The 22,222-nt window shown below is 43.7% G+C and overlaps 3 protein-coding genes across 8 annotated transcripts; 2 read left to right on the top strand and 1 right to left on the bottom strand.

The window, feature by feature from the left end:
• Positions 1–70: 70 nt before the first annotated feature.
• LOC115024780 (circularly permutated Ras protein 1-like) lies at positions 71–7,939 on the top strand. Its single transcript, XM_029456618.1, has 20 exons — positions 71–207; positions 1,139–1,393; positions 2,155–2,388; positions 2,480–2,614; positions 2,717–2,797; positions 2,900–2,973; positions 3,219–3,404; positions 3,495–3,536; positions 3,713–3,802; positions 4,061–4,212; positions 4,310–4,391; positions 4,773–4,903; positions 5,111–5,195; positions 5,291–5,397; positions 5,505–5,616; positions 5,960–6,078; positions 6,548–6,688; positions 6,911–7,004; positions 7,076–7,102; positions 7,189–7,939. Exons 1-20 carry the CDS (start codon positions 123–125, stop codon positions 7,276–7,278), a joined length of 2,322 nt encoding a protein of 773 aa, XP_029312478.1. The 5' UTR covers positions 71–122; the 3' UTR covers positions 7,279–7,939.
• Positions 7,940–8,549: 610 nt separating this feature from the next.
• On the bottom strand, positions 8,550–11,771 carry znf668 (zinc finger protein 668). The gene is made up of 2 exons (XM_029457210.1): positions 11,640–11,771; positions 8,550–11,051 (listed from the first exon to the last, which is right to left on the bottom strand). The coding sequence occupies exon 2, from the start codon at positions 11,049–11,051 to the stop codon at positions 9,063–9,065; it is 1,989 nt and encodes a 662-aa protein (XP_029313070.1). The 5' UTR covers positions 11,640–11,771; the 3' UTR covers positions 8,550–9,062.
• Positions 11,362–22,213, top strand: znf646 (zinc finger protein 646). 6 transcript variants are annotated; one of them, XM_029457207.1, is made up of 4 exons: positions 11,362–11,447; positions 13,526–16,343; positions 16,573–17,652; positions 18,507–22,213. In XM_029457207.1, the coding sequence occupies exons 2-4, from the start codon at positions 13,744–13,746 to the stop codon at positions 19,399–19,401; spliced, it is 4,575 nt and encodes a 1,524-aa protein (XP_029313067.1). In that variant the 5' UTR covers positions 11,362–11,447; positions 13,526–13,743; the 3' UTR covers positions 19,402–22,213. The 6 variants fall into 6 exon arrangements, with proteins under 6 accessions (XP_029313067.1, XP_029313065.1, XP_029313066.1 ...); XM_029457205.1 differs by lacking the exon at positions 11,362–11,447 and adding an exon at positions 11,686–11,816; XM_029457206.1 differs by lacking the exon at positions 11,362–11,447 and adding an exon at positions 11,730–11,789.
• The last annotated feature ends 9 nt before the right edge of the window (positions 22,214–22,222 follow it).

The raw sequence follows: 22,222 nt of genomic DNA, 5'->3' as shown, positions 1-22,222 counted from the left end.
TGGACTGAACTCTTATTATGTGTGTCATGTGTTAAGGATGTTACTGTATCCTCTTTAATGTGTTATTAGGTGTTACGTTTTGTTAAGTAATATCTTTTCTCTCACAGGCCGGTAGACTCACAATGGAATTTGCTTGTGGATTTGTTTATGTGTCGCCATCAGTGAATCAGAAGAACAGCCAACAACCCAATGTCTTCAAGCGCTCAGGTGTGATTTCTTTCATTGCAGCCATCCAATTTCATTGTCCACTTTACTGTTTAGTTCTCTCAATACAACAGATCAGGAGCACAGGCACACAGGCAGGTAAAGATTTGAGTTCAGGTAGAAGAAGCTGGAAAACAAAGGCAAGAAGCCAAATTGACAATTTGACTTTGGAAAAGGAGCTGGTGTGTAAACTGACAGGGGATTTGGAGAATAAGACACAGGTGAGCGGGAGGACGTAGGCGTCAGAGTCCCAGGGTGTCTGATGGACAGGTGGAGAACGGCAATGACTGCAAAGCTTCATACAGTAGAAATGCAGGCGACTGGGGACGTGGGAATGGGAAGTGGAGAACAACTGAGGCAGCTGTCGTGACAGTCGGTCTCAGATTCAAATACCTTCTTTGTTGACTCGCCTAGTTTGAAGAAATCCACCAAAGAGACACAAAGCTTTACTGTGCAGTCATTACATGTATCACCAACACGTCGCCTACTGTGACGCCCATTCTTAGCAGGGTGGAAAAATATATGAAGTCATAAACTAAAAGTTGAGAGAAAGATTAAAGAAGTAAATTCCGATACCTCGTCACAAAATAACTGCTCATTTCTTTAAGTACTTTAAGTTCTTTTTCCTTTTATCTGAGCTTTCTGAGTGACTGGTTGTTTGGTTAAGTACTGTTACGTGTTATGCAATCATCACACACACACACACACGACCTCTCCTGTCTATCTCAGAAGGAGAGATTCCTTTCAGATACTTTGCTTCTCTCAGTAAAAGCCATCTGCCACCTGAGTCACATTTTCTTCACAGCACAAAGGTCATCACTGCCACCAGTTGTTTTGTCTGCTCTCACATTTCTCTTGCAAGAAGCTGTGCTTTAATTAACAGCCACTTTATATATATATATATATATATATATTTTACATCTATGTTTTTTAGCTCTTCTGCCTCGTGTGAACCGGATCCGTCCTCGTATTCCTCCCCCTCCTCCTCCGACAAACTCTGCAGAAGCCAAATCACCTAAATCCCTCCAACTCACCCCCAAGGTTATTGAGCAGTTGGAAAAGAGCAAGGAGGTGAAGACGGCTGTGAAGCCTTCTCCTTTCTATGAAAATGCAAAATTCCACAATAAAACAGAGGCAGCTTCTTCCAACAGTATAACTCCTCAGCAGACGCCACTTCCTCGAAAAACAGGTACTGTGAATGAGGCAGGATGTATGCTACTGTATGGCTGAACAAGTTTAGTTTCTGTACTTAAGTATTAATACCTTAGATGCAATTGATATTTTAAAGGAGCAATTCACTCCACTAAGGGATCCAAGGGGTAACAATCCAACATATTGACTTAGTGCGTCCACAAAGAGAAGAGAGACAATTTGGTGGAACTGCCCTTTAAAGAAACAGTTGTTTTTGTTGTGTGAGTTGTCTAGTGTTTTATATATCTGCCATAGAGACATCCGCCTTCTCTCGCATATAATGAAACTAGATGGCACTCGGCTTGTGGTCCTCAAAGAGCCAAGGCGAAAACTCAACAGCAATGTCCCGCCAACCGTAGCACCGGACAGAAGCAAGCATGCTCCAAGCCGACACAAGGACGGGAGGCTCGTGCCGTGTCGTTGGAGGGTTTAGTTCGGTAGAAAGGAAATAGTTCCTACATGAAACTGCTCACAACAAGGTCTGTGGATCATCTTGAGTAACCAGGTCATGATTAACAAGCCAAGTGTCATCTAGGGCCAATATGTTCTAGAGAAGGCCGCCATCTCTACGACCGATATCAACAACACTCAGCAACTCACACTAAACCAATCTAGATTGATAGATCGCGCTACAGGTAAGAAGAAACATATGTATTTTTTTTGTAAATCATAGGATCTGCAGCCTACTAGATGAGTAACAGTTTATATTATTTGTGTGACATGTTCCTTTAACACACAGCTCCTTCCTGCTTTACTCAGCTCTTCTTCCACCGCACATGAGACCTGCAGCAAACGGCCAGTCGTCTCCTTACAGCCAGCCACTCCGGTCCTCCAACACCATCAGTCAGACATTTACCTACGACCTCCCGAAAGATGAGCCAGATCTAAACGCAAGTCCCTGGGACCCCAACTACTCATACACCGCGCCGGAAGGCACGGGGGTCGAGTGGAAGCCGCCAGCCGACACTACCAGTGTGCCGGCACAGCCGTCAGGTAAACAGACAACTTTCTTTTCCATGCTGCATACATTTTTTATTAGACAGTATTAAGGATGGATTTCTTCTGTTCTGCTCTCAAACGTTAGTCCCACTCCTTCCTCCGAGACCTTCATTCATGAAGTCAACACCGTTGTACCTGTTGGTGATACCTGCATCCCACTCATCTCCCTCATCATCTCACAAATCAGACTCGCCACTTATCCCATCACATGCTAGTAAAGGTAACTGTCCCTCTCATGGTGTCAAAAGATTAACACTCATCATCATGAATGTTTTTTTGCCACTCGTGCTTATGTTTAATGCTCTTGCTGTTCCCAACTCAGGATCAGCAGATAAGAGTCCTCTGCCGGGGAACCCTAACGTGCTCCTGGTCAGTTTAGGAAAATTACTCTCAGAGGAAAGAGGTCAGTAAACTTTTATCATCACCGAAAAACGTAATTATCGCCCATCTAGTTTGATTTCCAGTCATGTCGGCTTCTGATGATGTGATGTTTGCATATTTCCAGTGCAGACAACACGAGGAGAACCCCCCTCCTGCTCGCAGTGCGGCTCTGTGCAGGACTCTGGCTATGACAATGTGGTAATTACACGCTGTAATTCACTCGACCTTCATTCTGAAACTGATTAGCAGCACGATTAAGAGCTATTGATTTCAAATGTGCATAATAACTATAAGTCTCCTGGTTATCACTACAGCAGGAGAGAAATCAGACCTTAAAATCAGTTTGTTTTTCTCACTTGCCTCTCAGAGCTTCCGTAGAACTCAGTTAACGTTGGTAAAGTTTCTCAGCACCAGTAATGTTCTCTCCCTATGCTGAACAACAGGTCGATGAGTGTTACTTCTGTCAGCCTTTGGAGCCGACCAGCCCTCCCAGTATACCACCGTGTCCTCCAAGTGCTCACCAGGACGACCTCTTTTTACTCTGTCCTGATGAAAAGCCTCAGTGTGCTGCTGACGCTCTGCTGCTCTTCTGCATCGACATCTCAGGCTCCATGAGCATCACCTCGCAGGTAAAACCACACAACCTGACACTGATCTGTTTCGTGTGAGGCGACTTATGACAGCTGATGTTTCAAATGATCCATTTCTGCTGTTTTAAGGTGTCGGAGGGAGAGCAAGTTGTCCACAGATCCCGTCTCCAAGTGAGTTTTCCCTCATTTTCATTTGTACGACTGAAAATGAACACAATGCGAGTACTGCAGGTCAAACCCTCTAAGTAACACTACATTATATAATCAACACTTACAAAATGAAAGCATCAGGTCCAAAGATCTAGCAAGATGCTGTCGGTGATAAGAAATCATTGTCTTCAAACCAGTTTGTCCAGGAAGCCGTGTTGCAGTGCGTTCAGAGACTAAGTGAACAACAACCTGACATACGAGTGGGACTCATCACCTTCAACCATCAGGTACATCCATACATCCATCTAATGATAGTAAACCTAACCTATGATAAAAGGAAACATTAATTAACATAAAAGAAATAAACACACACACACACAAACACATACAGACATGTAGAAAAAGAGAAGAAGAACTAAACAAACACACACTTAATTCAGATACACGTGTTATATTCACATAAGGAGTGAAAGCACAGATATCCTAACCCGTCTCCCTTGCAGCTTTAAGTTATTACTCTTCTCCTCTAACGTCTGTGTTACCAGGTGACGATGCACGGAAATGAGAACTTCACGTCACATTCTCTGAGCGGTGGCGAGTTGACTGACACCGCCTTCCTGAAAGAGGCTGCGGCCAGTTTCCCCACTCCACCTCCACTCTCCCAGACCAGGGACTACTTACACAGACAAGTCATGGGGTTAGGGAAACGAGCAGTGATTGGTGTACAAGCTAATGTTTTATATTGTATTACATATTAGTAACATTATCTTTGAAATACTTCCTCTTGTTGAAAGATTGTCTGACGGTGGGACAACAGCTCTCGGTCCGGCTGCTCTGCTCACCATCGCAATAGCCTCGAGACAACCAGGGTCCAAGGTAGGTTAGTCTTATATACAAGACACAACCCATGTATCTGTATGTTTGTACATGTGGGATATAACTTAGTATTTACTCAAGTACTGTACTTAAGTATAAGGTACACATTCTTTTCATGCCCCTTTGTACTCACACTTATACTAAATACTGTACTTTTACTAACATAATTACAATTATCTGACAGCTTTAATCTGAATATCTGGGATCTGAATACTTCCACAGCACTGCATAGATTAAGCAAAGCTCCTGCACAACATAAAGTCTTTATGACGGCTGTGTAGACCCGAGTCAGCATTTCTGGCTCCATTTGTCTATTGTCTAAACACAATACGTCTGTTGTCTAAAAGCAATCCTAACCTGCTATCCCTGCTGACCTCGTAGGTGATCATCTGTACAGATGGGAAGGCCAACACAGATTTGGGGAATCTGGAGGTGGAGGATAATGACGCTCGCACCCTCCTCTCATCCACCATCTTCTACCAGGATCTGGGGGATTATGCTGCCAATCAGGGGTTGGTGCACATCTCCTCCTCAATGTCAAGCATGGAAAAAGCTATAAAATAAATATTAAACTGCTGAAGAGACAATTAACATGCATCTGCATGCTGTTGCAGCAACACACATAACTATACCACTAGTAATAGTGTTAATATTAGCAGTAATGAGGGGTCTACGCTGGTCTGGTGCTGTAATGAAGTTCATACTGAAATGTCCTTCAGTGTGACCGTGTCTGTGCTGGCCATAGAGGGAACAGACTGCAGGCTGGATGAGCTGGGAAGACTCGCTGATCGCGCCGCAGGGCAAGTAAGACGTGTTTCAACATTTGTCCGACATTTGTTTTTTTTTAAATTGCGTATATCACTCATTAGATCTGGTTATCTGTGTGTTGTGTCCTTTAGGTGGTGATTGCAAGCCCCAATAAGCTGCACACAGAGTTTGAACAGATAATTGAGAACAGGACGATTGCTACACATTGCACCGTCACATTACTGCTGCCCCGATCACTGTAAGAGCTGCACCGTATCTACCTTTGAATACTCATATCTCTGCACATGGATGCAGTTTAATTTACAGTATTAACGAGCATTGACTGATGTTCTCCTTGTGGTCCAGGCAAATGAGAGGGGAGAGGGAGGCAACGCACAAAATCACCAGAGAGGTGGGGAACGTGGATCCAGATACAGAGATCACCTTCCAGTTTGGAGCCAGTGAAGAAGACTCAGAAGGTGAGAATAAAACTAGTGCAGTATGTCACCAATGACAGGTTGGATAGGCATTCATTGTCTCACTGCAGACTCTAATTCTGCACACATGTGTGGCCACCACACTTAGTTATGCCACCGCAGATTGCCTTCATCCTTTAATCCCCTGGATGGGCCTCGTGAAGTTCCTTAAAGGGACAGTACATGTGATGTGAATGTAGATATTTCCTGAAGTAGAAGTAGCGGAAATATTCAAGTAAAGTACATGTATGTCAAGTACTGTACTTGAGTACTTTGTGAAACATCAGCATGCACTTTCTCAGCGCTCCAGAAACACTAAAGCTGATTCATATCTGCTTCTCTCCCGTGTCAGTGCCAGCCTCTCGTGGCCGCGTGTCCATCCAGCTGCAGATCCGGTACAGGCAGAGGAAGGGACAGACGGCGCTCAGAGCGATCACCACAGAGCGAGAAGTTACTGACGACAGGTGATTATGATGTTTCCATAATTACAGAGCTTCTCTCACTTTTGTGTTTTGAGATTACATCACACCGCTGAGCTGTTTGCATGCTTATGGCCTCCTCGTAATCTCAAACGAGCCATTATCTTCTGACATCTTTAATCAACGAGCCGAGGCGTATTATTTCATTCCAATCTCAGGGAACCTTTAGGCAAAGCCTGGCTGTTGCTGAGATACAGGAGCCTTCACATCATGCAGGAATTATTGCACCATGTAAATCTCATCTCTCATCCATTCTAACGTTTAGTCCCACTGTGTGTGTGTGTGTGTGTGTGTGTGTGTGTGTGTGTGTGTGTGTGTGTGTGTGTGTGTGTGTGTGTGTGTGTGTGTGTGTGTGTGTGTGTGTGTGTGTGTTTGCACAGTAATATAATGGCAAAGCTGGAGCTGTAAATGTTGAGAAGCACTCTTGTGATGAAAGTGTGACCCACCTTCTCAGTGCGACGGCCCTGTCCTCTCTCTCTCTGGCCATCATTCAGCTCAACTCGTCACAGGCCAGTGCCGCTCTGGCTGTCAGAGGCCGCTTCCTCGACGCCAGGAGGGAAGGAGAGCTGCAGAGGAAGCTGATCGAGAGAGCGATGTGAGTGACAGGAGGGATGTGGGAAAAATCGATATACACATAGAAAAAAAAGAAAAGACACAAAAGTCCAATTGTGCAAGGTGAATCTCAAACAGTTGGACATTATCTTTCTAATTCAAAGCTTTTCTCGTCTAATTTTTATTTCCTTGGGATCGACTAGATGTAGTGTTTTTCTGAGGCTGCAGATGCTGTACTGTACAAAGTGAGTCTGTCTGTTTGCAGAGAGCATAACCGCAGCGCACAGGACCATCAAACGTACCAAGGATGGGTTGAAACCATGGAGCAAATATATAACAACATGCATAACCTTACAAGGGTGAGTTTCTACAGTGTTTATTTATCGGCTCAAATCAGCACACTCAACTTAACTCGTGTTTTTATTTCCAGAGACAATCCGTCGATTCAGACTCGCAGGTAATTCACGTAATATATAAATGACACAGTTTAGTGCTTTGCTTACTTCTTGCTGGTAATTCTTTCTTTTATTCTCCTCCTACTAGTCTCTAACAGACGCTGGTGCAGCACTTCTCTACACCATGAAGCACAGCAACAGGAAGTCCATCTCACTGAAGAATAAACATCAACTCTAGCCAACTGTCAGCCTCCACAGTCATGAATGAAACGGATACAAATTCTGCCATTTGACTATCTGGCCGAATGAATATCCCTCAAATATTTCATAATTTAAATAATATATATAACTGACTCAGACGCCATCATGCAGCTAACACCTAGATCCTTGTGTGTCAGCAAAACACATCTCACAACACATAAACCTCCAACACAACTGTTAATATAGTTCTGATTATGTAATTGTGTTTTAATAGATGTAACTTGACAGAAAAAGCGTCAGTTTCTATGTGTTAATGTTTAAAAGCTGCTAAAGGGAGTGAGCAGTGGAGTACATACAGGATAAGACTAACAGTAATCCTGCCTGAGATGGAAGCTGAAGCATCACCAGACCTGCGTTTCAACATGTGACGCTGAGCATGGGGCATTATTCAGCGCTGGCAGGTTCCAGGAAACATACACAAACCAGGCTTCAATCAGAATACGCAGGCTGATGCCGAGCAGGTGAAAGCCTACTGTGCCTCTGTCTGTGGAAACAACCTGGACCTCCAGCTACCGGACAGAGAGGATAACCAGCACGTAGAGGACCATCATAGGTTTGTTGAAGCAGATCCCTGCTGCCGTTGCATGTGAAGTCAGCCTCCCGTTTGCTAAAAGGGCAGCTCAGCCAGGAAGAGGATCACCAGGAAGCCCAACCACAGAGAGCGACACTTCGAGGTGGCGGAGGCGTCCACCCACCGCGCGTCCGCAGGATGGGGGGGGACGAGGCCTGTTACTATGGCAGCCATCGTCACGCCTGGCCTGGAGTTCGTCTTTTCAACAGGAAAGAAAATGCAGTTTCTAAATGTTGTTATAAATATCAATATATTGCAAGGTCTATCATTTTCTCTGCCCTGTACAATAAATGATTTCTTCCATCTTTTAAATGGATCGAGCTCGCAGTGCAGTTACACATGAGGACACTTTAGGGAAGCGTTAAACATGAAAACTGGTATTTAAGCATTCACAAATGCATACGGCTGTCTGTACGTATGGACTGAAGTGTTTCTTAATGTACATTAGGGATCATTAATGGTAATTAAGTGTGTAGCAGTAGGATACCTGTAATAGCGTTGCATGCAGCCAGGAAATGTGTAACGGTTTCACGTTCACGTTTGATGCTCGTGCTCTGGACACACACACACACACACACACACACACACACACACACACACACACGAGGAAACCCCAATAAAAGACTAAAACATTTCTACTTTTTACACATTACACATATTTTATTGGTATAAAAAAAAAGGTAATTAAATGTTTTGGAATGCCACAGACATTATTTTTTTTACGCGACAATCTTTTATAATATTAGTAATATTTACAAAGTAAAACAGGTAAAAGTTGTTTGTTTCTACACACACTGTAAATTCAAAGAATTTAACACATGCTGTAATTCTTTTAAAGCATTATAAAAAAGACATTTACCTGAATGTACAACATCTAGGTGATCAGCATACATGTTTGCAACACCACATTTTTTATGAATAGATAACAGAATACATAATTTCATAGTAGGTTACTTATAGTACAGTATATATTTTAAAACATGAGCATCATACATAACATCTTTCAAATATCATGACAACGCAAAACTGTGACAAAGCGCTGATACATTTACATGAAGTCGACTCTATTTTGACCTTTTTGAAGGTTTTTCGAAAAGCAACACCTCATCAGACCCATCATCGAAAAAGATTTAAGGCCACTGGATAAATATTTGTGGAATAAAGATTCCGAAACGGTAAAAAGAAAAAGCTTAAAGACCCTCTTCTTTGACTAAGTACTCTGGCAGAGACTGAAAAGCAGTCACAGGTACAGGTACGGTCACTGGAACTGTCAGGGATATGGCGCTGGGTTCAACGGTGGAGGAGGAAACCTCACTGGGGGGAGGAGGAGAAGGGAGCGGGTCAGTGTGAATAATGTTTAGGTCACTGAGTTGTGTGGCGGCCGCATGAGTCCGTAAGTGCTTGCGAAGGTAGGCAGCAAACAGGAAAGCTTTGCCACAGTGTGGGCAGCTGTGAGGTTTGCTTGTGGAGTGGATCTTCTGGTGTTTACGCAGTCCAGATTTGTTAAGGAAGCCTTTGCCACAGCTGTTGCAGACATGAGGCCTCGGTTTGGGATGCTGCCTCTCATGCTCCTGCAAGTCTGCCAGCAGTGCAAACTCTATCTGGCAGGCTTCACAGGCATGTGTGCCCGTGGGCACGATTTTGGTAACAGTCGGAGGAGTAGAGTCGATGGAGTGGAGATTCTCATGCGCCTGAACTTCATCCCAGCTTCCAAATGTAGCATCGCAGTGAGTACAGGAGAACTGAGGGAGAGTTGTGTGGGCTGTGAAGCCTGAGGCTGACCCAGTCTCTGTCTCATGTTGCTGTTGTTGTTGTTGTTGCTGCTGCTGCTGCTGCTGCTGCTCAGACTGCTCAGCTAGGTGAGTCCTCTCATGTTTTCGCAGGCTTGAGGACACCACGAATGACTTCAAACACTCCTCACATTTGAAAGGCCTCTCTCCAGAGTGCACACGGCGGTGCTTGTTGAGGCTGGAGCGCTCTGCAAATGACTTGTCACACTCAGTGCAAGAAAAGGGACGAAGACCTGTGTGGACCAGCATGTGGCGCCGCAGATCCCATGATGCTACAAAGGCCTTGTCACAGCTCTGGCATTTATAAGGCCGCTCTCCAGAGTGAACACGCTCGTGCACGGCCAGATCAGCCGGCTGCCGGAATCTTTTGGAGCACTTATCACAGGGGTATGGCTTGAAACCCAAGTGGGCTCGTTGGTGGCGGCGGAAACTGGAAGGGTCAGAAAACATCTTGCCACACTGAGGGCAGAGGAACGGCTTCTCGCCAGAGTGAGTGCGGAGATGAGACTGATAGGAGGAGAGCTGAGTGAAGCCTTTACCACACTGCTCACACTGATAGGGTTTATTCTGGGAGTGAATGCGCTGATGGCAAGCCAAGGAGGAGGAGCGGGAGAAGGCTTTGCCACAGTCTGAGCACAGGAATGGTTTTTCTCCAGTGTGCGAGCGCTCGTGATTTTTCAGGTCCTTCAGCTCCGTGTACGTTTTCCCGCACTCATCGCAAGCGTACGGCCGATGGCCTTGGTGGTTCCTCCTGTGTTTTCGGAACACAGAGGGATCGGCAAAACTCTTACCGCACTCAGCACAGAAGTATGGCTTTTCTCCCGTGTGAGAGCGCATGTGCACCTTCAGTTTAGACAGGGTGGGGTAGCTCTTCGAGCACTGGCGGCAAGAGTAGGGACGCTCTCCACTGTGCTGTGTCATATGGATCCTCAGGCATATAGCTTGCATAAAGGCTTTACCACACTCTGTGCATACAAATGGTTTCTCCCCGGTGTGAGAGCGGCTATGGTTGCGTAGCTCTGTTGGTGTCTTGTAAGCCTTGTGACAGTCGGGACACTGAAAGGGGCGCTGGGCCGAGTGTGTACGCTCATGCTTTGAGAGTTGAGCCTTGCTCGAGAATGTTTTAGTACACTGAGAGCACGAGTGTTGCTGCTGACGGTCCTTTACATGTGACGAAAGCTTGTGGCTCCGCAGCGCTGACAGACTCCTGAAAGCCTCCGTGCATGCAGAGCATTTAAAGGAAGGTTTGGCTTTTGGTGGCCTGCCTCTGCCACGTTTTTTTGCAGGCTGATCCTTCACCAGCTCTTCCTCTTGTTGGCTCTCTTCATCCTGTGCAGGAGGGGTGCACTGCTCTGCAAGAGGTGGGCTGCCAGGCTGAGGAGAGGCCATCTTTATATCCGCAAAGAGATTATACAAAAACATCTTTGTAATAATTATGTAAATAAACAGATCATTAGCAGCATAAGGATACGAGACAGGAATATTCTTTACACAGACATCAAAGTCCTAAGACAGATATAAATTATGATGCTGATCGTCAGTGAGAGTGGACTGGAAAACAATTTGTATAACAACATAATAATAGAAATATGTGGGAGTGCATTAAATCACAAAATGGCTGGCATTAGGACCTCAGGGACAATAAGCTAACCGCTTTCATGCCAGAGGAAGTTGGCGACGCAATGACAGAGATCACTGTGTCTGAATGACTGACATGTGCCCGACACGAGACGAAGATCAAAGATCACGAGTCAGTGCTATGGTGTAAGGAACCGGATACGATATGTACGTATTAATTTTCGCTAGCTCTCTCGCTAAACACTTTACCTAACTCAAAATGGCTGGCTTTAGGACCGGCTGCAGCAATTCACTCGACAGTGTCGTCATCATCATGACTGTGATTATGCGGGATGGATTATGCTAACATTAGCTGCGTTTCAGTCTTGTGTGCATTTGAGAAACAAAGGTCTTTCTTACCTGAATTAGGACATTAATAGCTGGTCGAAAGCCTGGAAAGCGTCTCGGTACACGGCTGCATTTACATTGAGACACAGTGATTGCTGTTGACTGGCTGCAGGGCGGGGGACGGCTCTAGGACCATGATGACGAAAGCTCTCTGCAAGCCAAGTGTGCAACATTTTAATGCGTATAATGGTAAAAATATCAAGATAAGGCACATAATAGATGTATGAGAACCCCCCTGGTAAATCCCTGTGGTTCCAATAAAGCTAGCATGTTATCTGTCATAATGGAAACATGCGTGCCAAGCTGACGCGAAGATAATTTACAATGTTCACAAGTCAATGGCAGAGTCCGCTACGTAAGCTAACCTACATTAGCTGTCAGAAGCAGCTAATGTGATTTACGTGTTTTTTACGAAAACCAGCAGCAGAATAGCGGGATCAACATTTAAGTTCTTGTTTTTTTTCTTTGAGTTTAATGTTTGTTTTGTTATTACTAAACGCTGACGTCGCCACAAATGTAATTAACTGTTAACTCAACTTTTAGCCCTTCTTGTTACGTTTCGAGAGGGAAGTATTTCTCTGCTGCACATTTCCTGTTCCCTAGCAACAAGAGCAATGTGGAAATGGGGATGGAAGAAAAAAAGACAATTGGAAAAAAGGGGGTTGCCCTTTACACAAAAATAACCTTTTTGAAATAATGGATGAAAATAACTCTTCGAAGGCTGGCGTTGAATCAGCACTGCTGCAGGTATTTAATTTAACTCACTTGGCGACGTTTTGATTCAGCGTTTGAAACGACTTCTTGGCTTTTTGGTGCAATGTTTGTTTAGCTAGCCACGATGATGCTAGCTGGTAGCGCGCTAACGTTTGCCGACTGTTATACAAATGTAACCATAGCTAACCTGTCCGCTCTTCATTATAACCTGATGGCGTGTAAGTTCATTCTGGTTTTGTTTATAATGTCGGGAGAAAATTGGTGTGAGTAGTGGCAATACATCCGTAGAGAGGCGTTTCCCGGTTTATTGACATAGCTAGTTGAGTTAGCCTGCTGATGCAGAGATGTAGCAAAACATGTCATGGCACCGTTTCTAACTAACTGCATTCAACTTAATAAGTGTATGATGCTGGTTACCTACTGCCGGTGTTAAACTTAATTATGTGACCCATAAGATGTTGTAGCCCGAATATAAATGTCATCATATCTATATCATACTACATCGCATTTAATTTTTTTTACTTGGCTCTTATTTCAGTTTCTGCTACCTTTAAAGTTATATTCCGGGTTTTTTTTCAGTTGTGTTGTGGTTTATACAATAGATAATTGAACAAAAAAAAAAGGAATAAAGTATAAATAATAATACAAATACAAATTTGATAGGTGTTACTAAGAAAGTGTCCCTATTTTGAGATTAGTAAGAATACATTATTCAGATTTTAGATTCAGGCAAATGTTGGTAATTTAGTACTCACTGTAGTGTATAGGTCTGTCTGTATAACACTAAATAGTTATGTAACCTATATAAAATAACATACCGTGGCTGGTTTCTTGATGTATTCACTTTTACATCTTTAAACCAGGGATCAACCCTTGTGAGGCATAAACACTAGAATAATTGTTTGAAGAACAAACTATATATATATATATGTGTGTGTGTGTGTGTGTGTGTGTGTGTATATATGTATGTATGTATATATATATGTATGTATGTATGTATATATATATATATATATATATATATGTATATGTATATGTATATATATATAATATTATTATTATATTGCGTGATTTGTAGTTTCCTATAATGTGTACATGACTCATTGCATAAAACTGAACCCTGTTCCATAAATTGTTTTTGTATTTACCACTGCTCTAACTGGCATCTCTTCTGTCTTTAACAGCTCAATTTTCCTGCTTCTCCTAAATTCAAGTCACTCTCCTAATCGTTTGGAACTGGTTCTCAACATCTTCTGCCGTTTTACCTCCCTCGACCCTCCTTGGACCTTATTGTAAAGATCTATCCTCTACGTATACAGACAATAAAGGCATCTAATGCATTTCCCTCCTGCGTATTCATACACTCTGTGTCTGGTGCACTTCATTGAATCGTCATCTTGTAATGGCATTGCAAGACCCTGGCAGGACAACTGGTTTTCCTTGCAAACAATGTTACATGGTATGTCCCAATATGCCCAGACTGCTCGAGCACATGGATGCTCACCTTCAGGAAGAGGAAGAACGCAAATTTAAATGTGATGCATGTGGACGTGGTTATAGGCATGCTGGTAGCCTAGCTAACCACAAAAAGACTCACGAAGTGGGTTCTTTTCAATGCAACGTCTGTGGTAAAGAAAACTCTAACTCTCTGGCGCTGAAGAGTCATCTTCGGAGCCACACTTCACAGAAAAAGTACTCCTGTGACGAATGTGGGAAAAGTTTTCGTCTGGCAACACAGCTGACTACACATGAGAGGGTTCATCTGGCCAGGCGAGTAAAGGAGAAGTCGTATAGGAAGGTAGACATGGAATATCCCACACAGGAAGATAGTCAAGAAATTGAAGATGATTCCCCACATGATCCCAGTGAGCAGTCGGCCAGTGTGGGGATTTCTACAGAAAATAGCCCCGCTGAGTACAAGGCGGAGGTTGTTGATAATTCACAATCCGAGACCTCTGATGATTCAGCAAATCGACCTTTCAGATGTGATTTGTGTGACAAGTCGTACATACACCATCGAAGCCTGACCAATCATAAAAAGACTCACCAAGTGGGAATGTTTGAGTGCACAGTGTGTTTCAAACTGTTCAATAACATGGCCGCCCTCTACAGCCACCAGAGAACTCACAAGGGAAGAAGCGGGACGGACCCAGATTCAATGGGTGGGTCATACACAGGCACACCAATGGACCAGTTTTCACCTCAGAGCCAAGATGCTCCAGTAAACTTCTGCCATTTGTGTCAGGTTCTATTTCCCAATGATGAAGAGTTCCAGGAACACATCCAAATGCATAACTCTTCATCTATGTCATTTGGGCTTCAAGATACCTTGTCTGAGAGTCACAATATATCGTATGACAACAGTATTGCTTCGCCTGAGTCAAATTTTTATGCATCTCCAATAAATAACATTCCCTCAGTATCATCAATAGAGAATCATGGAGGCTTTGATCAGGAGCAGATTAGAAGTAACGGCCACGTATACTCGGACTGCTCCAACAATCAAACACCACCTTCCAATAGCACTCAGGGAGAACCCCCAGTCATAAACACAAGTATTCTCAATCCTTCCCTGACGCTTGACACCGACGATGCAACTGAAATGGAAGAGACTTCAACTGTAGATTCTGACGAGCGTCCCTTCAAGTGTCAAATCTGCGGTAAAAGCTACCGACACTCCGGGAGCCTCATCAACCACAAAAGGTCCCATCAGGTCGGGATTTACCAATGTTCCATCTGCAGAAAGAGTTATCCTCACCTGGCCGCTCTCAAAAGTCATCTTCGTCTCCACAAAGCTCAGTCTTCATCTTTTGGCCTCAACACCGAGGGAGACTGGCTCTCCTCAGAGCCTCTAACTCTGGATAACCAACAGGGCTCCTTCTCCTCTCAAGACGAGGAAGAGGATGGCATTCTCCCCGAGCTTGGTTTGGATCAGGAGAATGGAGTCGACCACAGCAATGAAGCTTTGTACCATGAGCAGTTTAATCAGGACTTTTCCCAAGATATGACTGAGCATCTACCTCACAATGAACACCTGATGCAGAGGCACATGTGTGCAGACTGCGGTGAGACATTTGCAGACATTGCAGGGATTAAGTCGCACAGTTGCCCACTGCTACAGCAGCATCATGACACTACTAGCAGTGATTATGACAGCGTTATAAATTTCCAGGACAGTAATGGTCACTGTGCCGTTGGAAATCCAGGGAGTAATGTAGAGTTCCAGGGTCTGAATGATAGCCACGACCAAAGTTACTTTGAACAGAACTTCCATGACAATATGAGAAGTGATCAGCTGAATGGTGGAGGAGAAGGTGATAACGCTGACGAGGAGGAGGATGATGATGGAGATCTTTATCAGTGCTCTATATGCAGAAACAGCTACACCAGCATGAGGGCTCTCAGGAGCCATCTCCGTGGGCACACACAGTCCCATAGTACACCTGCGAGCTCAGGGCCCTCCTCCATGTCCTCCCATGAAGAGGTGAAAGATGATGATCCCGGAGAGATGATGATCTGTAGCACATGTGGGGAAAGTTTTGCCAATAGGCAAGACTTGATCACTCATCAGCTTCTACACAAGGACCAGGTGGACGGTGTAAATCATTTACATATGAACAACAGTGGTGTGTCTGGAGGCAAGGAAGAAGTTCAGAGTATCATCTGCGGCAGCTGTGGCATCTTCTGCTCCGGCTACCATCATCTTAAGAGCCATGGCTGCACAGCTGACGGGATCGGTAAGTCGTCACATGGTAAAGAGGAAATGAAAGTGAATGATGTTGCTCAGCATGAAGACACGAGTCGCGTCAAAGAGACTGTTGATACGGAAGATCGTCAGTACAAGTGTGATCAGTGTGGGCGTTCATACAGACACGCAGGCTCCCTCCTTAACCACAAAAAGTCCCACAAAACGGGTGTGTTCAGATGCCTCGTCTGCCAAAAGCGCTTCTACAACCTGCTGGCCCTTAAAAACCATCAACGGTCCCACTTTGATATTAAGAGGTTAGTTCCAGCAGGAATGCACTAATTAATACTCATTAATACATGTACACGTCTTAAGTGTTTCACTCATGTTGCAAACTGTTATTGCATGTTGGAAATTCCGAATGATTGTTAAACCTAAGATGCTAAGAGTTTCCTTTTTAGAGTCTCTGTTTTTGTGTCTTTTGTCATCAAGGCTCCCTGTTTTGCTTAACACAGAATTACCAATATGCCTTGTCTCCTCCCACAGGCATTCTTGCAATGAGTGTGGGAAAGCCTTCAAAATTCAGAAGCAGCTAGTGAATCACCTGAAAAGGCACAAAGAGAACCAAGCCAAAATCCAGGATCTCAACAACCAGATCCAGGCCCTCATGCAGATGAATGGGACCAAGTCAGATGGAGACACGCAGACCTTAACTTCAAATGCCAATCAGGCTTTTACCTCTTCTCGACGCTGCAAGCAACTGCCTGGAGGGAAGAGAAGACAGACAAAGTGTGAGACTTCAGTCAAATCGGAGGACACAGGTGACCAACGGCCTTTCGCATGTGATCAGTGTGGACGTACGTATCGACACGCAGGAAGTCTGGTCAACCACAGAAACTCCCATAAAACAGGTGAATATTACTGTTCTGTTTGTAACAACACTTACCCCAATCAACTAGCAATGAAGAACCACTTGCGTACTCACTTTGCTTTTAAAAAACACTCTTGCCAAAACTGTGGAAAAGGCTTTAGGGGAAAGAAGCAGCTATTAGCCCACGTTTGTGCAGACCTCAGAAAGGAGGGGGCCAGGGCCAGGAGGGGCCTCAAATCTAGAGCCCTTAAGTGTAAGGAATGTAAGAAGGCCTTTGTCTCTGTTGACCAACTGACAGCCCACACCTGTGATGCACCATCAGGCAGCAGTGCTGCACAAACAAATGTGTCTCTAATTAAAGCGGAGCGGCCTTTCACGTGCAACATATGTAATCGCAGCTACCGCCATGCAGGCTCACTCCTGAACCACAAAAACACCCACAAGACCGGACACTTCAGCTGCACCTTCTGCTCCAAGCCCTTCACTAACCCCATGGCTTTACGCAATCACACACGCATCCACACACAAAAGAAGAAGTATGTGTGTCTCACATGCGGAAAGGCCTTCCGCCTCGCCAGTATCCTGCACAACCACCAGAGGGTCCACAACCGGGTGGCGAGTCACTTCAGGTGCTCTGCGTGCGGAAAGAGCTTCCAGGGCAGGTCTGGCCTGAAGAGGCACCGCTGCCGCAGAGGTCAGGAGAACTCCCCGAGTGCCGGAGTCCAGCAGTCAGAGAGGGGAGACAAGTGCTTCATGTGAGTTGTAAAACATTAATTTTTTTATTAATTAAAATGATCCTTATCAACAATATTTGTGTATGTTTTAATATAAAAAAATAAAAAACATATCAGCCAACCGTTTTAAGTATTGGTATCAGCCTCAAATATGTTCAGGCTGTTTTAAAAGTATAATATCTTTTTAATAATAATGATGGTTAAATAATATTCTAAGTCATTTGTCGGGCTGTACCAAATAGTTTGAGACTTCATTAATAATGTTAACGTTGAACTTCCTGTTGGCGGTGTTTATTCTGTTTAAACCTGGTATTTCTGCACAGTTGCAGATAAAGATTAGGCCACGCTAACATTATTAAAATCGTTCTATTTGTAGAATTAGTGTCCTCTGTAGGCTGCGTAGGACTGCAATAACTCCAGAGCGTTGTGAAGTTCAAATGTTAAAAGACATGTTTTCCTCTAACGAAATATTCTGGTTCCATTTATATTTATTGCCGTTTAGTCTTCAATAAATCTGACATTTAACTGCAGTTTGCTCTCCTGCTTGCCGCACGCACTGACGAGTTATAATCATTTAAGAAAGTTGATTAAAAAAAAAAAGATTTAAGGACAAAATCATCATCATTTCATCTGATCCACCTCTTTATTCAAATTGAGGAATTTGTAGTTTTTTTTAGGATGATGACGTTATAAAATATGTCGACAAATATTCAAAGCTTCTTTCGAAAACCTCAATAGAAGCTTTGAATGTACGGAAAATGCCATTCGGTACAGCCCTAGTAAGTTGCAGGCTGATAAAGAGTTCACGGTTGTGTAAAGTGATTTAAGTTAAAGTGTAATATCAGGCATTGAATATGAACATATCCCCGCTGCAGGTGTGACCTGTGTGGGCGCTCCTACCGCCACGCTGGCTCTCTCCTCAACCATAAAAAGACACACTCCGAAAACCTCCACCACTGTTCCTTGTGTCTCCAGACATTTCCTGACCCTCTCACTCTACAGATACACTCCCAGATGAGGCGTCACTGCTGCCCCGAGTGTGGCAAGACCTTCTGTCTGGTGGCACACCTGCAGAGCCACATGGATGTGCACTCAAAGGAGCGGTCTGTGGTCTGCAGCCCCTGCCAGCAGAGCTTTCCCAACACAGCCAGCTACCAGCAGCACCAGGACATGCACCACGGGGCTCAGGACCCCTATCAACAAGGCGTGGACGAACCTGTAGATGACAACATCTGCTGGGACTCTGGAATAGATCCGAGCATGGGGATGGACGGGATGCACAAGCCGGTTCCACCACCTTTGTCCCATATTCCAGGAAGCGTCACTAATTCACAGATGAGTAACGAGTCTGCCGGCACAGAGGAGAAGAGCCACGTGTGCGAGCACTGCGGCCGCACTTACCGCCACGCCGGCTCCCTCCTCAACCACAAGAACAGCCACAAGACGGGCTCCTTCTTCTGCTCCATCTGCCAGAAGGAGTTCACCAACCTGATGGCTCTCAAGAACCACCGGCGCATTCATACGGAGCCAAAGCGCTACCAGTGTCTGGAGTGCGGGAAGGCGTTCCGCGTGTCCACGCAGCTCATATGTCACCGACGAATCCACACCAAAGAGAAGCCTTTCGCCTGCCTGCTGTGCGACAAGAGCTTTTCCAGCAAGTCCAACCTGCGGCACCATCAGAAGATGCACCAGAACAGCCAGACCTACGACTCCTCTTTTAGCATGGATGCTAACGCGTTTATGGACTTGGACATGGGGTCTTTCCTTTGAAGACGGGCTAGAGCCTGTTAGAGAAGAGGACAGGCGGTCCTCTTATTTATTTGTTATTCATCCCTCTATCAAAAATTGTAAAACATTATTTTTTTCAGAAAGTGCTCCATGGTTCTGATAGAAGCATGCACATTTCATTACTGACTTCCAGTCTTACCTCCACGACAGACGGTGGCGCAAAAGTCTTCAGAGGGTTTATCGGTCAGCTTTTTAATAAGGCCTGAATGTTTTCCATGAATACACAGGATCCCAGAATACAAGGCGGCTGATGAAAATGATTAGTCCCCCCCCCCCCCCGCTCATTCCTCAATGACAAACCAACCAACCAAAGTGAACAGAGAAGTGCAGCCCAGGTCCATGTAGGAAAACTGACATGTTTTTGTAAGACAGTACTGTTCTTGTAACGGTGATCTCTCCTCTCTTGCTATGTATAATTGTGTTCAGTGCCTCTGTAAGTTCCTTAGGAAACTAAATATACTAAATATACAAACTATATTTATCTCTGAATCCTTTTGTTAGTTGTCGAAAGGACAGCTCACTTTCCTTTTGGATTACACATAGGGGCAAGCCTGTCGTTATTAAGTCAAATACCTCCAAAGGCCATTGGCAAAGTGATTTTCTAAAATCATATTATCAAGTAAATAGTCAAACTGCTAATAATAGTAACGTCAAGTCACATTGTATGCTTAAAAAAAATTGATGTTTTTATTAATTTATTCCTGTTTATTTTATGTGCATATTTTAGAAAAAGCTTTTTATGAATGTTGTAAAAAAAAAAACAATTCTGTCTTCTAAAACTCATGTAGCCTTTAAGGAACGTCATCAGTCGGTTTGTAGTTACTTATTAGTCCTCAGTTACAACAACAAGCAGGAATGAATGAGCCAAGCATTATTGGCAGCACTCAGGATCAACCTTCAAAAGGAACTAACCCTGACGTGCGAAACATTGTAGATAATCAGTTTCACAACTGAGCATTTCGATTCCACTCGTGCCATTTCAACACTTATAAGTTAGCTCAAGTAACCGTTGTCCAAGTCACTCCCAACGGTGAGCTGCGGCCGCACATGCAGTACACGCTGGGAATTATGGTCCATCTTGAACCTTTCAGAAGCATCAGTTATGTTGAAGTGCCAGTGCCTAAAATGTCAGTCAGTTGTAGCAGTTTAATGTGAACAAACCTCCTCTGGCTGTGTGTGTGTGTGTGTGTGTGTGTCGTGTACCGTAAAGCACAGTGTTGATTTTATATTGTCCGTTACATCATTTAAAAATCTCCTCAGTCGCAGTTAAACGTCTTAAAGCAGCCGATAACACAAGTATTGCGACAGTGAGGTGAAGTTGGTTCCTTTTTTTTGTGCCCGTACATTTTTTCGTCCCCCCCACAAATGCTTTATATGAATCAAATGGAACAAATGTGTGTTTTCAAACAAACATGTGGCCAAAACTTTGCCAACATTTTCTGCCAAGCGCGAGTATTACTACAAACGTACTACGGCTTTATGGATTCACGAGGAAGAACCAGTTTCATCTTCACTGTCGTGTTCATGAACCACTTTATGCTCTGTGAGAAATGTGCAATTATTGATTCTCTGGGTTATTCTTTATTTTATTTTTTTGCCAGGTTGTTCCTGAAGTGGTTTCTTTTCACAAATCAGAAATCTTGCAAAAGGGAACACATGGCTTTTGTTTTTTGTTTTTTTTTAATAACAATCTGAAATTAGATTTTCTTTATGCCTTATACATTACATTTCATGTATGAATATGTTTGGCACTGGTCAGAAGTATGAAATTACCTCATGGAAAGCCCTGCCTACCTAGCAACTGCTACTTAATGCCTCATGCAGCTTAATTGTAGAGAATACACTGTAATCACAGATACTTATCAATTGTAAGACAAATAGAATGAATGAAGCATTAATTTTAAGGTTTTACTTTGTAGTTACCAGTCGTTTTTCTGCAGTTTGTTGTTTTCAGAGTTATATTTGCACATTTGTAGATGAGACACTTGTAGCCTAAGGAGGACAGGAAGTCTATAATAATGCAGCCGACGGCCGTCGTCTGTCGGGGTGTCGGCGGGCGACGCGTCGGCTGTTCGTTAGTTCACCTCAGTTAGTTTGCAGGTCGTAATATTTAAGCAATATGCTGAAAGTATTGTTTCAGTGCATGAACATGTCATTTTGTCTTATCATTGTATCGAGTGCAGTGGCATCAGATTCAGTATACTGACACTAGCCTTGGAAGAAGAAAAAAAAAAACCCACGACAATTTGCCATTTTCCTCCATTATTTAAAATCTTACACGTATTAACTGTAATGATTTAGAAGATCTTACCGTAACATATTTTCATATGCCATGGTAGCCTACATGTAAAACGACACATGTACTTTTGAGTTCAAACTTATTTTTTTACAATGTTCTCCATCTGATCTCCCTGTGGCACCAAACAGGCTCTCACTCCGCTGTCATCGATCACAATCACAGCCTGGTATTCGTGGTGCGCGTTAATCTCAGAGCTCTCTCTGTAAATATTGAAAGGAAAACATCGGTTGGATCTATGTACATTCAGATTTTCCTCAGCAGGAGAAAACTGCTAGATTAGCTATTGTGTAATTTAAAAACGCATATACCACATGTTCTGATTTATTGGATTTCCAGTGCTCAAATGTCTGCTCACTATTTAATTCATATTTATATAACTATTTTGTCACTCTGAAACGTAGATTTTTACTTCTTTGTTAGAACTTAGTTTAGGATATAAGCAAATTATTGAAAATAAAACTAGTTGAAATTAATTAAACGACTTGTAAAATACAACGTGTTTGT

Source organism: Cottoperca gobio, chromosome 19, assembly GCF_900634415.1.
Source record: "Cottoperca gobio chromosome 19, fCotGob3.1, whole genome shotgun sequence".
NCBI classification, from domain to species: domain Eukaryota; kingdom Metazoa; phylum Chordata; class Actinopteri; order Perciformes; family Bovichtidae; genus Cottoperca; species Cottoperca gobio.
Note: the sequence above shows the minus strand (reverse complement) of the source record. Positions and strands in the feature narration are given on the sequence as shown.